At 27.8% G+C, this 14,947-nt stretch overlaps 1 protein-coding gene across 1 annotated transcript; it reads right to left on the bottom strand.

Moving 5' to 3' along the window:
* Positions 1-4,846: 4,846 nt before the first annotated feature.
* Positions 4,847-6,243, bottom strand: LOC114379634 (senescence-specific cysteine protease SAG39-like). The gene is made up of 2 exons (XM_028338321.1): positions 5,724-6,243; positions 4,847-5,596 (listed from the first exon to the last, which is right to left on the bottom strand). Exons 1-2 carry the CDS (start codon positions 6,223-6,225, stop codon positions 5,007-5,009), a joined length of 1,092 nt encoding a protein of 363 aa, XP_028194122.1. The 5' UTR covers positions 6,226-6,243; the 3' UTR covers positions 4,847-5,006.
* Between the last annotated feature and the right edge of the window lie 8,704 nt (positions 6,244-14,947).

The following is a 14,947-nucleotide window of genomic DNA, read 5'->3' as shown; positions in this document are numbered from 1 at the left end:
AAAATAAGTATTGGTTTTTGTTTTGGTTCAAATCAAGGAAGTTGAAATATAAGCCCATAAATTTGAAAGTGTATGCCTCTATATTTGATCCTTCTATCTAATGGTTTTTAGGCTTGGTGATGGTTGAAACTTGAAAATGTGTGCCTCTATATTTGATTCAGCTGGATTTTCTTGCATGTACTTCTTAAGGTAAGATTTTTATGTCCTTTTCATTTTATATCTTTTATTTTGTATTGTTAAATGTCAATTGAAATGCTTTTTAACATGGAATTGAACATTAGCATAGGAGTCAAGTTGGGAAAATTGTGAATAAAGGAAGGATAATTGCCAAAGTAGAACTTGTTTATTTCTAGAGTTTCTTTGAAACACTTAATTTAAAATTTTGTGTTTCATGGAATTGATCAGAGAGGAAGTGAAGTAAGGAAATGTTAGGGATGTAAAGTCATTTACAAGCCTCCACAATTCAGCTAGCTTTTGGGAAAATTGGTGCTTGACATGGTATTAGAGTGATCCCATCTTATATGACCTCATCCTGGTACTATTTGATTACTAAGTCCCCTTAAAATCTTGAACTTCCCGTAAATAAAGTTGAACTTTAGCATTACACTGTCATCCATGCTTCAAACCCCATGTGATGATGAACCCTATGCCACCTAACAACTTCAACATTTGGGAGACTTAGTTCTTGACATGGGCTGCTAAAAAATTATCTTGGACTGCTAAAAAATGATGCTTCCATTTCTTGCATGATTTTATTATAAATGAATTGGACTTAAGTAAACCCCAAAAGCTAACTTAAGGTAGGACAATTGCAAAGAGGTAAGCTTTATTTTCTCTATATTCTTAGCTCAAGCCTCTCACACTTACGACTGGACATTTGCAAGTAACCTAACATCAATAGTACATAGGCTTTGATAGTTGATCGTTTAATGTGAATACTGATACGTTGTTCTTGAGATTAGAGGAACAAGTGATTGGTCATGCAAAAGTGATGTTGAGACCGCATAATCTAAGTCAGTTTTTAATGAAAAAAACACAATTTAGAATACTATCATTCTAAGACGGTCCCTACATGCAAAATCATTGTAGAATGGTCTAATTCAAAGACGGTCTTTAGTTAAAAACCACCTTTGAATGAGACGATTCTAAGACATTCCCTTTATGAAAACCGTCGTAGAATGGTCTAATTCAAAGACGGTTTTTAAAAATCATCTTTGAATTAGATCATTCTACGACGGTTTTCATATAGAGACCGTCTTATAATTGTTTCATTCAAAGACAGTTTTCAATTAAACACCGTCTTTGAATGCAACTATTCTAAGACAGTTTTGATATAACGACCATCATAAAATAGTCTGATTCTAAGACAGTTTGTGTTAAAAACTATAGATGAATGAGATCATTCTAAGACGGTCGTTATGTCAAAACCGTCATAGCATAATTGCTTTCAAAGACGGTGTTAAACTGGAAATCGTCTTTGAAATAGACGATTCTAAGACGGGTTTCACATAACCACCGTCTTAGAATTGATGTTATTTGAAGTTGGGTATAAGGGCACCGTCGTGGAAAGTCAACACTTTCAACGACATTGCTTTCGAAGACGGTTGACAATTGTCACGGAAGGCTTCAAAGGACCGTCGTAGAAGCTTGTTTTTCTAGTAGTGTTAGATGTCTTGCATATATATCAAAAACTATTTATTTTATTTCGTTCATAACTTAATCAAATAAATTTTAAAATATGAAAATCATTTCTCAATTTTTATTTGAATCTTAATAGTTGAAAATTTTAAAAGATAATGAATTGAGAGAAAATTGATTATATTTTGTAAAACTAATTTAAAAGCTACCTGAAAGCTGGAAAACTAATTGAAAAATGAAAAATTAGCAGCTTGTAACCAAAAGTTGAAAACTTTTAAATTAACTTATTAAATCACAAGTGTTTGATAAAACTATATGTTGAAGTAGTTGAAAAATGTAAAATGACAAGAATAGAAACATTTATATGATATTTTATATAAATTTTAATTTTATTTTATGGATTAAATATTTTTTGAGGTGTTATAATTTTAATTTGTTAGTTAATTTCAAACTCTTGAAATTTTAATTTATAGAAAAACTATTTTCATTACATTTTTAGTTTTAATTAATTTTTTTTATATTATGTATTCTACTATGAATTTTATATTCTATTTTAAAATATTTGTAAGTAAATTTAAAATAAAGTAAAAAAAAATACATACATATACATTATACTTTTATAATGTTGATTAGCATAATTGTTAAAATATATAGTTTAATATAAAATTATTTAGAAACAATAGAAAATAAATATAATATTTATTTTTCAATTTTATGAAGTAGAATGTTAAAATAATAAATATTAAAAATATTGCAGTTGTTAAAATAAATAGAGTAATATAGAAATATGTAGGAATAATGAGCAAAATTATAAATAAATAATAAAATCTAGTTTTATTTAAAGAGGATAATAATTATTTTAAGAATAAAGGAATAAAATTAATATAAAACATCAGAAGTTAAAAGCTGGAGTTTCTTGAAAAATGTTAGTTCAATTAGTATTTCAAAAAACATTAAAAACTATTATAAAAAATTTATTTACTGAACTGTTAAATAAGTTTTTCAACTAGTAAAAGAACTAAAATCTTTTTGAAATGATTTGTCAAATATAATCATTATATCTTGCAATATCTAGGTGGAAATTTGATCCATAATGAAGAGTCTCAGTTATGCACATGTATCTTGCAATGATACACATTCTTTGTCCCATTACTATTGTCATCCTAGGTTGTTGTATACAAATCAAGAAAAATAATAAATAAATAAGAGAGAATAATAATTTTACAATATTAACCTTATCATTGTTAATTCATTTTTAATTTTTATTACTTGTCATTAATATTATAAGAGATATAAGGAAAAAATTGCAATTAATTTTACATTGAAAAACTAAAATAATGATTCTTTTTACTTATTTTTTCTTCTTACACAACGATTATTATAGGATGAAGAGAATATAGAGTAAATTATACTCACATTCCTTGTGTTTTTTTTCAAATTACACCTGACAACCCTCCTTTTTTACACCCTACAAAGAACCCCTTATTTGTTTAGTTCACATTACACTCAAACTTCCTCCCTCGTAAACACCGTTTAATAATTTAACAAAAAGTAGGCACATGTTGATCACATGACTTCTAATAAAAATTTGTGTCTAAAATACTCCCATCTTCTTCCTCACACTCGCATCCCCTGTGTTTTTTTCCCAATTGAACTTGGCACCCCTCCTTTTGACATCCTACAAAAAATCTCTTAATTGTTTATCTCACATTACACCCCGACCCCTCCCTCCCACATATCGCTTAATAATTTAATAAAAAGTAGGCACATGCTAGTCACATGACTTTTAATGAAAATTTATGTCTAAAATATCCTCATCTACTTCCTCTTAACTCCATAAAAGACATAACATCATTTTTAACTTGAAAATATTTTAACACTCTTCTTTCTTTTTCTTTTTTCTCTAATTGGATGTGAACCCAGTTTTTTGTTGGACGTGAACTTACCTTATTGATATGTATGTGTTAACACCCTTCATTCTTCTTCTTCATTTTTTTAGTTCAATTTTTTGTGTGCGTGTTTGGTGGTTTGGTTGCTACATTTTTTGTTGGACATGTTCTCAGTAGTGTCTATTGATAAAATATGGTCCTTTGCTGCAAATTTTAGTATATAATGTCTCAATCAAGAGCTGCATCTTCTTCAAGTGTTAGTAATAATGAAGTAAGAGCCAAATATAAAAGAAAAAACTATTATTGCCTTAAGAAAAGTTCATTCACATGATTAATTGTTAATTTGTTATCGAGTATTTAACAAAGATGTTAAGACAATTTTCTCTACTTACATATTTCAATTGACATTAGTTAACGACGTTAACAGGAGGAAGGTAAAAGTAATATAAAAAAATAAGGAATATGAGATGCAATTTGAAAAAAATATAAGGAATGTGAATATAATTTACTCAAGAATATATGATTCTACTCTGAGACAGGAACCTCCACAATATAGTGGTACTAACTGTTTTGACATATTTTTAGTAAATTAAAATGATTCCTCTTGAGGTTTGGCATAATTACACCCCCACACCCTGCTTTTTCTAACATTACTTTTAACCCCTGAACATCAACCTTCTGTTATTTAATTTAATAAAAGAAAAAAGAAAAGAATAATAATAATTTGAAAATCTGATTTTGCTCTCTCATAGTTAACTGGTTCTCTTTCTTGCTTGGTCCTTATTTTTTCCTTTGGAGTGGGTGATTTTGCCAGCAGATCCATTCCAATAGCCACCATGAACAACCTCAATGCCCCTGCTTCTGCCACTACCAACCACCACCCTCTCTATGCAAAACCTCCCCACATTGTTTCTAGATCCTTCTCGATCCATTTGAAACCTAGCTACAACCAAACCAACAATTAAACATGTGCTTCAAGTTTCAGATCCCTCCTCCCTGATCCATTAGAAACCTAGGAAATGAAAAGTCACAAGACAATATATATTCATCGCAACAATCTCAAATAATAACAAGAACCTAAAATGAAAATAGAGAGCTTTAATGACGCTTTGAGTGTTTATTTTTTTTTTTCTGTTTTTTATTTTCATTTTATATTGATTAATAAAATTAAACACATGTAAAACTTGAACCGCCCTTTGGTAGTAAACCACAACTTTTATAAATTAAGACTAAACAACAAAAAAAGAACACATAGAATACTATCGTTATAAAACTTATATTTCATTAATTATTTAGTAAAAATTAAACTTTTACATAGACATCATCATAAGATAAAAAAAATAAAAAAGAACTGCAACTTATTAGGAACACGACGTAAGTAGGTGCATATACTAGCTAGAAAAGGAAATGATGATAAAGATACAACGTGCATATACTAAATCAAACTCTTAAGGTTTATATATAGATTCATAGCAGCACTCAAGCAGTTGGATAAAAAGCATTCATAGCAATTACACATAAACCTTCCTTGGCACGTATATCTCTCTTCATCCTTATATACCCTTTCTCACCCCATCCAGCGCCCCATGAATTTTTCACCAGCCAATACTTGGTACCACCACGAGATTTTCCATAACCAACTACGGTAATAGCATGATCTGTATTAGTTCCACACTTTCCTGTAAAAATCCCACTTGAGTAAAATTGGAAAGCATTTCCTCCAGCTTCCACATAAACTGACACTGGTTGATGTGCCACAGCTTTTTGGAGTGCCTTTTCGCTATTAGAAGGAACTTTTTCATACCCTTTAATCTGAGATACACCATGAGTCTCCTTCTTAACCTTACAACTTTTATCTTTTCCTTTGTAAGGATAGTATGATTCACTTGCTATTCCACCTTTCTTGGCCACAAATTCAAAGGCATCTTCCATATAACCACCATTGCATCCTTCGCTCTCACCTTTCACACAATCTACCAGTTCTTGCTCTGAGAGAGACACCAATTTACTTGTAGTAATTTGGTGGATACCCTCTATCGCAGCCACAGCTGAAAATGCCCAGCAACTTCCTGTTTTCACAAACAAAACCAAGTTAACATTAGCAGTTTTTAATGAAAGGGTTGAGCATGAAAAGTTAGAATCACAAAATTACTTGTCATAATCATAATATGAAAAAAAACATATATATAATTATACCACATCTGCGTTGGTCCTTGATTGGAGTAACAGCACCTCTTTTCCTCCAGTCCATTGTAGCAAGAAGCTTAGTTACCCTGTTATATTTAAACGATGTTTCTGTTTCTGTAGCTGTCCCCACCACGCTACGTACCTTCTTGTTACCATTAGTTAGTAAAGCCTTAAATTCCTCATCATGAAGGTCAGCAAATTGGTTAATGCTAAGGTTGAAGGGTTTGTCCCCAGCAGTATTGAATGACTCAATGAAGTGCACATTGTTTTTGAATATTTGGAAACGTTTTTTCTTCTCAGCAGCATCCTTGTAAACCTTACCATACTGTGCCATCCAGTTCTCATGTCTCTCAGAAGTGCAGGCCTCAAACAACCTGCGAGACATTATGTGGGATGTCCACACAGTGAGAACAAGGAACAGGACTAAAACATAGTGGTTTTGGCTAAATGAACTCATCTTGAAATCAGAGCTATTGGGTTTAGAGAAGCTTTGTTGAAGTGTAGGTTGCATAGACAAAGAAAATTGGTTTAATTTGCAGCAAAGGCAGTGGCAACTACAGCTAATTTATGGTGTTGAGCAAGGGGCTCTCTTCAACAGTTTGTTTTAGTGCATCAAATAGTATAGTTAGCTGTTAACACAACTTGAGCTTTCACTTTCTACTCATATTCTCGACCGCACTGAACCACGTGTGGCATGCTAATTTGTTGACTCCCTTATTCAACATGTTGCTTTCAAAGACAGATCCTTTTCAAGTCCAATTGATTAGAATTAGATCACCACACGTTCAAATCCCTCGAGACAGAATGTGTCGCAATAATTTGGAGTTCGTTCTATTGAGTGAAAATAAATAGAATGAAAATGAATTGAAATGAAAACTTTGATTAATTTAAAATAAAGTGTAAAAGTGAAATCATATGTTATTTTATTGTTTATTTTTCTTTGTTTTCTCCGTTATTTTTCAACACAAACAAAATATCATACCATAATTCATATGTTAAAAAAAACGAGGGTTTATGACAGCCTTTGCTTACGCCAGCCCTCATTAATGATACCAGTCATGTATGGAAACGTGGCGGTAGGAATTAATCCTGCTATGCCTCTATTGTGCGCCAAATTATTAGCGATCTACAATAATTATGATTTATACTAATTTTTTCTAGAAAATTGAAATTATATATATGTGACTCAAAGAAATTTATTGGGACCATAAATATATGATAGTCCTAAATTACTTAATAATTTTTTTTATAGTACCACATCTGCAATGACCAATAAGATTAAAAGATATTAACAAGTGGTTGGTCCGAGTCATCTTAAGTTCAATTCCTTTTAAATAAGATTTTAAATTTAAATTTTGTGATTGGAAAAAAAGATTTCACTAAAAATAATTAGTTAGATTCTGAAATAAATCATCAGAAAAGTTAAATATTTCGTATCAATATTATAATAAAAAAAATCAAAAAATAACATATAACAGCACACACTAATGCAAATAAGATAAAATAAAGGTGATATTAGGTGTGAAATATAAGTAAAATAATAATACTTTTAATAAACTTTTTTATCCAAAATAAATTTATACCAGTTTTCTAATGTAAATAGATATAGATAGATATATGAAAAATATTCTTTTCAAATCAATTTGTGACAAAGTTTTCTGCTTTTTATTATAACTTTGTGGTGATTTTTTAGATAAGTATATATGAATGAAGCTGTAAATACATTAATATAATTGTCTGGGCATTAATATTTATTTTCAACTCATGTGTTTGTTACCACTTACAGTTTACAAAGTCATCCACATTTTTCTTTTTAATTTTGACCATTTAAATATGAAGCTATGAACTAATAATAACCTATATATTTGTAGCAACACACACAAGGTGTATATACTGAGAGTGGTAAATGTATGAACTTTAAACCTAAGTCATATAATTATATACAGATAAATCGTCAAGATTAAAAGTTATAAATTTAGTGGTCATATAACCACTTAAAAAATTATGTAATTTTTCTTTTAATCTTGATATATATTAAAATAAGATTTATATTTATAGTTCTCATTTCTAACAAAGAATTTTTTTTATTTTATACACTTCATATATATAAGAATTTATTTAGCATACACCTATAAATTTGGACCATATATACAATTATACACACAAGGAACAAGATTAGTCATTACATGACCACAAAAAGAAGGTTATGTACAATTATTTTTTAATAGTGATAATTTAAGAATGATCTAAAAGTCTATATTCATTGTTTTTTTTTATGATAATTAAGTGTTTTAGCTTAAACGCTAGTGTAGAGAGAGAGATAATGTTGGTATTGTTCAGATTTGTCCATCCCACTGACATATAAAATTACTCTCACAAACACCAAAATAAGAAACTTATCTTTATAAGAAATTTTGGGTTTATAATTATGTTTGAATGATTAATACAATATTAGACCAATTAATTAATATCACTTGACTTTATTTTCTTACTTTTTCGGTTCTTATTTATGAGATATAGTGAATGATTTTTTTCTCTTATTATAAGACTTCATTTCATATTAATTATTTTTTTGAATAAAATACCCTTTTATTTTAATCGATAATTAAATACTACTTTGAATTGTAATTTTCTCTCTCCTATGAAAATTTGAGAAAATGAATTTACTTTCATCAATGTTATGGGTAAATTTGAAAAAAGATTACAATTAAAGAAATTTAATATTGATACCTAAATGAATTACTTTTCTTAATAAAAATAATTTAGTCAACTATATTTTATAAATAAGAAAAAAAAGAACTATTTTTTAGGCACTGAATCAATTCAAGCATAATTTGATACTCAATTAAGTTCATCAACCAGGTCGATATATATATTATTTTTAATTGAAAAATTTATAAACTTATTCTGCTATATGAGAAATCAAATTATTTTCTTTGGAAGAAGAAATATCAAAAAAAGACAAAAAAAGGTGGAATATATTATTATTATTATTAATCCTGCCTAGGGTAGCTTTGCTATTCTTAGCCGGTCCCAAGCCCGGATAAAAGGAGAGGGTTGTGTTAGGCTTTCGACAGTCAACGTTAAACTTTGTCGAATCTCTATGACATGGATCTATGACATATTATTATTATTATTATTATTATTATTATTATTATTATTATTATTATTATTGAAAAATTTATAAACTTATTCCGCTATATGAGAAATTTAAATTATTTTCTTTGGGAGAAGAAATATCAAAAGGAGACACAAAAAGGTGGGATATATTATTATTATTATTATTATTATTATTATGGGCAATTATCATAGATAAAGTGAAATTCATATTGAATACTACTAATAAAGATAGCAGAATTATGTCTTCCTTTAAAGCACCTAAAAAATTCTTTCTTTGGGCTTATGTTACAAATATATTTGATGCAATTGAAGTGGCCAATAGGCTTAAAGGAGACAGCATGTATACGGATAAGAAACTGGCCATACCAGACAGTATGTGGCTACAATGTTATACTCTGATGTTAATATTGGGGTGTTCTATACACGAAAAGATTACTTTTTTCTGCAATTTCCATGTTTCAAATAATTCCAGAAGACTACAGATTGATTGTAATATACCAGTCAACGAATAGTAGTTACGCAAGTGCGTTAATCCAGAACGGATTGATTGTCGTTTCTGGGCGAAACACAAGTGCGTTATTCCAGAATGGAATCTTGTAATTTTTTACTAACGGATAGAAACCAAAAAACGTGGGCGGTCGAGCATGGAAAAGCTAGCCTTTCGAATACACTTAGGCGGCGAAACCATGGACAGGGTTTTTTTTTTTTTCAAAATTATTAAATGGAAGTAAAAATTAAATTGATACCTAAAACAAAGCAATTCATAGGTTAGTTTACAACTTCTAAATTGAAAGTCGTTAATTATATTAAGAATTTTTTTCTTTTTTCATTGAAATATTAAAATATTTTACAATTTTAGATTTTATTTTTATTTTCAATATGATTTTAAAGTCGTAAAGGATTATTCTTTTTTATTGAAGTCATAAAATACTTTAAACTTTAATTTCCTTTCAAAATAACTTTAAAGTCGTAAAGGTATTTTTTTTTCTTTTTCATTTATGATTTTAATTTTTTTTAAGTCGTAAGCTATCTATGACTTTAAAGTTATAAAAAAATTTATTTTAATTATTTAATAAATTAATGTATGTTTTTTTTAGTTTCATTTAATATTTTTTATATTTTTTACATTATTTTATTTAATATTTTTTGTATATTTTTATTTAATATATTTTTTAGTAATGTGACGTGTTGGACAAGTGGCCTCACCCCCTTTTAAATGATAGACTTAGAAAGAAGAAGAAGAAGAAGAAGAAGAGCAATCAATTTAATAATATTTTTTAAACGTGTAAGATAAAATTGATTGCAATAAACTAAATGAGATAAGGGAAGAGAGAAATTCGGTCACTTCTCGTGCCTACGTCCAGTCCTCAAGCAACTCACTTGAGATTTTCCACTATCTTTGTAAAAAAAATTTTTACAACTTCTGAACACTCAAGGAATTCATTTCCCTTGTGTTTCAGGAAACTCACAATTCAAGAGACAATCAGTCTCTTGATTACAATTAACTTTCTGAGAAGAACATAAAGATTTCTCTCCTTTAGAGTGGATAAAAGAATTTGAAGTTTCCGGATGAACTCTCAATAGATTTGTAAGTGTTTGTCCAAGAGTTATTGAGAGAGCATTTTACAATTAAGTTCTCTTAGAATATCTCTCTTTCTGTTTGAATTCAGACACATATATATAAGCTCTTCATGCCTTTTCAAAATGGTTTGAAGAGATGTGTCTTTTCAAAAAGCTTTTTTCTGAAATTTTTCACTGGTAATCGATTACAAGTTTTCTGGTAGTCGATTACACAGTTAAATTTTGAAAGGTCATGACTTTTGAATTTGAATTTCAAGAGTTTTATTATTGGTAATCAATTACAAACATCTGGTAATCGACTACAAGTTCAAAATTCAAATTCAAAACCCTTTTTAACAACTCTTTTTCAAAATTGTCTTTTGGTAATCGATTACACTGTTTGGTAATCGATTATCAGAGCCATTGATGTCTTGGAAACACTTTATTTTGAGGCAAGGCTTGATCTTGAGTTAATCTTGAAGCAAAACTTTGTTCGTTGAAACAACCTTATATTAATCTTAAAGCAATGTTTATCCTTTGAAGCAACCTTGTTTTATTCTTCTTTGGCATCATCAAAATCATGTATTCATACATTCACATGACAAGTTCTTATTTGTTTTGTCAATTAAAAAAAATAATACAAAAGACTTAAATTTAAATAAAATATTAAAATGTACTACACATTTGTTTAACAAAAATATTAATGATCTTAATATTTAGGTTGATATTATATGTCTGATCCTTCGAAGTGATGAGATATAGCAGCAAGGTCAACCACTAGTCGTATATATAATGAGACAGATGAATCAATTTCAATTTCAAATAGGTCTAAGAAATGTTGAGTGTATTGAACGAATGAAAGGACATAATCATAGTAATTATCCATACAAACAAGTTAACGACTAATGTTGTTTCTACCTTTTAATTTTATGGTTGTGTTTAATTTGTATTATTCATTTTCTATTAATGTATTATGTTGTTTTTATTTTAACAACTACTTTTATTACTAAATTATTTTCTGTTTTTAATATTAAAATAATTTATAAAATAAAATTAATTAATACTATTGTATGAAAATTATTATTTTACTTAATGATAACTTTAAAATTAATTATTTTTTTTAAAAAATAATATTATTTACTAAATTATAAGTTAGTATTATTTGTTAATATTAGTAAAAAAAAATAATACTTTTGTTAAACAAAATATATTTTAATATTTTTATTTAAATTTAAGTGTTTTTGCATTATTTAACAAAGATTGCAGAATCATGCTGTAAATTTAACAAAACTCCATCCATTGTCCAGATCCCCAGAAACATGCTCTAAATTTCTTCTTGATCCATCAGATTATATATAGATTGCAGAATCATGCTGTAAATTTAACAAAACAGGTTCAGTGGTTTCTGTCATTTGTAGAGATGTTCTCTTACTCCTCTTCCTTATTAGTATATTCACAAATCATTTTAAAATATGGATAAAAATCAATGCGATCCATACAAATGCACAGGTAACATGTACTAGTTTTTCTTAAAAGAGAGCCAACTCTTTTGTATTTTGGATTGCTTTATTACCCCTTTTTATCCATTTGAGCTTCACTTTTCCTTCTCTATTACCTAAACTTAAAATAAATTAAAAAATTAAAACCTAAATAAGATAATTAAGTTTCAACTAAAATTAAACAAAATTAATCCGTTGATTTCTCTTTTCTTAATTTTATAAAATGTACTAATTCATTCTAGGACAAATTTAATCAAATAATTCAAATGAGTGGCATATTTTATTTAACAAGATATTAGAAATAGTTATTCGTGGGATTATCTTGGGTTTATCAAGTAAGAACTCTTCATTATTATGAGAAACAAGAAATATAAATCTAGGTTATAGAATCATACAAATATATTAAATTTATAGTGCAGCCAAGGCATCCGAAAGGTCCCTTTAAAAAAGGGTTCATAAGGGGGTGGTCTACCCAGATATATAAGCACTTATCATGTTTATGAATCATCGGAAAAGCGAGGGCTGGCGGCACCCACCGGGTAGAATATGGCTCTGATACCATATTAAATTTATAGTACAGCCAAGACATCCGAAAAGGTCCCCTTAAAAATCGGTTCATAAGGGGGTGTCCTACCCAACTATATAAACACTTATCATGTTTATGAATCATCCGATGTGGGACTCTTAACAAAATATGTGATAAATATTAGAAATTAGCAAGTTGTAACATGACCATATTTAAAAAGGTCATGTTCATTTATCTTTTAATGGTAATAATTTAAATATAATTTAATAATTTATATTTATTATTCTCATTTATCATAATAGAAGAGTTCTTAATTAGTCGAGAGAGAAGAATAAGAAGAGTTAATTTTTCTTTTACAATTGTGAATGGATGATTAAGATTAAAGGCTAATAATTTATTTAAGTTGTATGAAAATTGTATATTTTAATCGTAATTACTACCATCTTTTTTACTATCATATTTATTAATTTCTGAACATTTTACCATTATATGTTAGTAATAAAGAAATGCTATTTCGCCAAAAAAATGATAATAAAACAATGTTGTTTTACTGTTAAAAATGTTTTTATTGACACATTAGCACATTTAATGAATTCGGTAAAATGTAAGAAATTGAAAAATACGATGATGGATGTGCTATAAAGCCCAAAGAAAAAAGACACAAAAACGTGGAATTATGCCTTACTTTAAAGCACCTAATTAAATATTCTTTCCTATTGTTTCTGGTAATATATTGTTGGATGCAACTAATTAAAATGGCAAATGGGCTTAAAGAACACAACATATATGCGGATAAGAGAAACTTGCCATATTAGACAGTTATTTAATTATATGTGGCTACAATGTTCTACTCTTGATGTTAATGGAGTATTCTATATGGACGAAAAAATAGCTTTTTCTACAAATTTCACGTTTCAAATGATTCCATGCGGGACTACAGATTCATTGTAATACCAGTCAACGAATAATTGTTACGCTAGCTAGTATTTCTGGGTGAAACGCAAGTGCTTTAATTATTTCACAACGGAATCTTGTAATGTTTTACTAATGGATATACATGTGACTTTCAAAATAAGGAAAAATTAAAGAAAAAGAACAAAAATGCGCATGGTCAAACATGGAAAAGCTGGCTTTTTAAATACACAAATTTTTAAATACACAAATACGTACACACTACCCTTTTCATGATTTTATTAATGTTTTAATCAACTAGATATTTATCGTCTATAGCTTCTATAAATGTCTTAAGTCATTCTACATTCTTCTGCATTTCTACCTTTGAAAATATAGAAATTATAGGAATTGTGTGTAGCATTGAATACTTTAGAAATTTATGTGATGCTTGTGTGTCTAACCAGTCTAACAAGAAAATATACATTTTATATACCAGTGTATAGCATTGAATGCAATAGAAATTTATGTGAAGCTAAATATCTAACAATAATTTTTTCTTTTCTTACCTCTATATTGATACGAAGTACCTATCACTAAAAATTAGTGATTAATTTTCGTTTTTTCTTTTAAAATAGTTTATTTAATATTTAATATTAGAATTTAAACCTTAGACAACTTCATTAAAGAATATAAGTTCTCACATTTGTGTCAACCATTATTAATGATCTTTAACCACTATTAAAAATAAATGTAATTTAATTTATTCTCTAACGTTAACCCGCTAATATGACATGTTCTCCAACATAGATGACTGCAAAGGAAAAATTAAAAGAGAATAAAACATTTGAAAATAAATCATGTACATGTGATTCTTGCCCGGCCACTTCTATCATTAAAGTGCATTTCAGTTTCGGCTTTTTCTTTTCTTTTGCACTCGTGGGAAAATGTAAGAATTTTAAATAGAGGGTGTAAGAGAGAGAATACCGAATGAGGATTGAGTTGCTCCAAAAATAAATTTTACTTAATAACTTTTGTATATATTAAATTTCAATTATTTACTTGTTGAATTAATAATATATATTATCTCAACAACCATACACATCAAACTCTAAATAACACAGACATTTGTAATTAAATAATATTATAGTTGACATTAACTTAAATTTTAAAAAATATATATTATATATCAACTTAAATTTATTTAGTAAAATATTAAATATATAGGTTAATTTAAACTTTACAAAAAAATTGTTGATTTCATTTATTCAATAATAACTTTTAATTTAGTAGTTAATTAGATGAATGTTATTAAGTGAAATAACTCTGTCAAGAGTTATTATAAGAGTAATTTGATCTTCCATCTTTTAAAAAAAATTATATAGTTCTTATCATTTTAATATATATATATATATATATATATATATATATATATATATATATATATATATATATATATATATAAAATCCTTTGATATTAACATTGTTGGATCTTCCCATTATATATATATTTTTAGTCTTTTATGTTTTAGATCACCTACTTTTGGTTCTTTATATTTTAAAATGTTCAATTAAGTCTTTTATGTTTTTAAAGTGAGTTGAAATAGTCCTATTAAAACAATAATCATTTTGATTTT

Source organism: Glycine soja, chromosome 12 (assembly GCF_004193775.1).
Source record: "Glycine soja cultivar W05 chromosome 12, ASM419377v2, whole genome shotgun sequence".
Classification (NCBI taxonomy): domain Eukaryota; kingdom Viridiplantae; phylum Streptophyta; class Magnoliopsida; order Fabales; family Fabaceae; genus Glycine; species Glycine soja.
Note: the sequence above shows the minus strand (reverse complement) of the source record. Positions and strands in the feature narration are given on the sequence as shown.

What these genes read in the sequence shown, in the direction of transcription:
- LOC114379634 (XM_028338321.1), bottom strand. Translation starts at nt 6,225, where the DNA reads ATGCAACCTACACTTCAACAAAGCTTCTCTAAACCCAATAGCTCTGAT. An exon ending in CAAGGACCAACGCAGATGTG is followed by an intron (nt 5,597 to 5,723) that starts GTATAATTATAT and finishes TTGTGAAAACAG; the next exon opens with GAAGTTGCTGGGCATTTTCA.